Consider the following 2,899-nt stretch of genomic DNA (forward strand, 5'->3'; position numbering starts at 1 on the left):
TCCTAGCCAGGGCTTGGGTCTGGTGCTTGGGGGCTCCCGGGTGGCAATGTACGAGCTGGTCGTGGACGAGCTGACGGTGTTCCGGGCTAGCAACTTGGGCACGCAGGAGGGCTGCCACGTCACTTCCGTACACGCCGACGGCGTCACGCTGCTGGGCCATCTGGAGCAGCAGCACCAGCAGCTGCAGCACCAGCTGCAGCAGGCCGCGGCGGCCGCCACCGCGCGGGGCCAGCGGCCGCCGCCGCCAGCGGCGGCAGGTCATCAGAACGGTGTCACTTCCACCGCCCCTCCGCCGCGGCGGTCGCTCTCCGGCGGCGATCCACCGGCTTTGCATGCTATCTGCCTGGTCCATTGCCCCCCCGCCGGCGCGGCGGCGGACAGCAAACAGCCATCGTACATTGAATACGTGTGCGTGGAGGGCCGACGGCCACAGCCGCCGCCGCTCCAGGCAGCCGCGGTACGGCGCGGCGGCGCCGCCGCCACCGGTGCCGCTGATTGGGGCCCTCGCCGCATATCAGGTTCAGGTGCAATCAACGCGATTCCTTTTACGCAGCAGCAGCAGCAGCAGCAGCAGCTGCAGCTGCAGCAGCAGCAGCAGCAGCTGCAAGGAGATGATTCCGCCGCTGCGACGGCAATGCACTCAGTGCTGCTGCAGGGCGTGACTGTTGCGACAGATCACGGGTATGTGACGATGGACTGGGCGGTGCAGCTTGGGGAGCTGCTGGGGTCCCTGGCGGCGGCGGCGCCGGCGCCGGCGCCGGCTACGCCACCTGGGCCCGGCGGCGCCGCCAAGGGACACCTGGCAGTCAACGTCGTTGACTTGGCGTTGCGTCACGAGCCAATGGACTACCCCACCGCCGCCACCACTGCGCCTGGTGTTTTCGGCTGTACGGCACCGGGCAGTACGGGACCTGGCAGTACGGCACCGGGCAATGGGGGGCCCAGCAGTGGCCACGTGAGCGCCGTGGCCCTCGCGCTCATCATCGAGGCCATCCATTTGGGCCTGCCGCTGGGTGGTGCAGAGCAGGTGCCGTACACGCCTCCCGTACATACCGTCGTACTGCATTCCCTGACGCTGCACCTTGCCGCCGCCGACCAGCGCGGTCCGGGCTGGACCGCCGCCGACCCACGGGCCATACGGGAGCCGCTGCTGCAGGCTTGCGGCTACCACCGTGCCCTCCAGGTGCGAGTGTGGTGGTTTCGGAGTCAGGCGGCTCCGTGCTTAGACACTGTATTGTTATTGTACACTGTTCCACTCGAGTTTTCCACTCGAACAATAACACTGTTCCACTCGAATGGAACAGTGTACAACAACAATACAGGATTGTCCAATATTGTTCATGTGGACATAGTAGACATTATAGTCCACATTAACAACGTAGAAACAATCTCTGTATTGTTGAGAGGGTCTTGTTTACTAGAGCCTATTCATAATACTGAGGGATCGTCCGTCAAAACCTGAGAGGCGCCCATGTAAATTACACGGCCTCCTTACGTGCTGTGGTTTGTGCGCAGGAGGCCTCCATCAAGGTGGTGGCGAAGCAGCGCCGCTACCCCCGGCGGCCGAAGGAGGGCGTGTCCGTGCCGCCGTCTGACGTCAACGTCGCCGCCGCTGCTGCTGCTGCTGCTGCTGCAGCGGCGGCGGCGGCCGCTTTGGCGGCAGCGGCGGAGCCGCCTTCGGAACAGCAACAGCAACAACAACAACAGGTACAGCAGCAACACGTACAGCAGCAAGGTGAATTTCACACGACGTTGGATGTGGAGGTTACCAATCAGCACCTGCTGGGGATGCTGACGGTGGAATCGGCGACGCTGTTGGCGCACTTTGCGATGCAGGTAACAATAGAGAAGAAGGCCAGGGGAGGAAAATGGGGTAGGGGTGGGGTGGGATGGGAAACTTAGTTATAAATGGCGAATGCAAGCAAAGCCAATGGCAATGTCCAAAATCCCGTGATTGAAGATGCTTTAATTCATAAATGCGACGATAATACGATTCTGTGTAGTATTTCATATCATGTGCTTTATGTAATGTGTTATTTCGTGTTTTACCATGTTCCTTTTCCTTACCCAACCTCACCAGACGGGTACTTTGATGACGGCACGTCAAGCCGCCGCGGCCGCGGCCGCGGCGTTACCGCGCCGCTGCGGCGACGCCGGCGGTCGTACAACGGATCTGTACTGGGACGCGGCAGCGTCAGAGAATGGCGCCTCCACTGTCAACCCCGGCGGCGGCGGCGGCGGCAGCGGCACTTGCGGCCACTCAGAGGCCGGCGGCGACGCGGCGGGGTCGCTCCTAACGGCGCTGCTGTTGGAGGAAGTGGAGGAGAACGCGTTTCGGTGGCCGCCACCGGCGGCGGCGACGGCGGCAGCCGGCGGTGTGGCGGGCGCGCCAGGCGACGGCGAGGGCGCGGCGGCGGCGGCGGCTGGTGCAGTGGGAGGGGGCTGGTGAGTTCGTGCATGAGGATTTTATTCCGTCATTTAAACAATTTAAATAATTTAATTAATTTATTTATTTAAAGAAATAATTTTTTGTTTTATATGTTTGTTTTTATTTATTTGTTTTTATTTTACCGAGGCTCCGTTCGGGACGGAAGGCCCAAGGAGGGCAGGTAATGACGAAGAATTTGAACGAAAAGAACGTTAACCGGAAGACATGAAGCTTTGGAGAGAAAACTGAAGCTCGGACTCACAAAAGATTGAACCATGTGGGCGAAAAGGAGGTGATGGCGGGGGGCCCGAATTCTGGAGCCAGGACAAAAAGACAACCCCCACCCCCCACCCGAACCACCCCCCACCCGAACCACCCCCCACCCGAACCACCTAACTGCGGCCGCAGGTACCCACGAGCAACCCCTGGTGGTCATGGTGATGCCGCCTCCGGCGCCGCCACCGCCACCGC

At 61.4% G+C, this 2,899-nt stretch overlaps 1 protein-coding gene across 1 annotated transcript in view; it reads left to right on the forward strand.

The window, feature by feature from the left end:
• The window catches only part of VOLCADRAFT_118717 (uncharacterized protein), a gene marked incomplete at both ends in the record, with an annotated part of 15,231 nt that overhangs the window by 7,415 nt on the left and 4,917 nt on the right, over nucleotides 1-2,899 (forward strand). The window contains 4 exons of the mRNA XM_002954312.1: nucleotides 11-1,183; nucleotides 1,516-1,836; nucleotides 2,081-2,445; nucleotides 2,837-2,865. Coding sequence (XP_002954358.1) covers nucleotides 11-1,183; nucleotides 1,516-1,836; nucleotides 2,081-2,445; nucleotides 2,837-2,865 — 1,888 coding nt within the window. The remainder of the gene's footprint in view (nucleotides 1-10; nucleotides 1,184-1,515; nucleotides 1,837-2,080; nucleotides 2,446-2,836; nucleotides 2,866-2,899) is intronic.

This window comes from Volvox carteri (genome assembly GCF_000143455.1).
Source record: "Volvox carteri f. nagariensis unplaced genomic scaffold VOLCAscaffold_42, whole genome shotgun sequence".
Classification (NCBI taxonomy): domain Eukaryota; kingdom Viridiplantae; phylum Chlorophyta; class Chlorophyceae; order Chlamydomonadales; family Volvocaceae; genus Volvox; species Volvox carteri.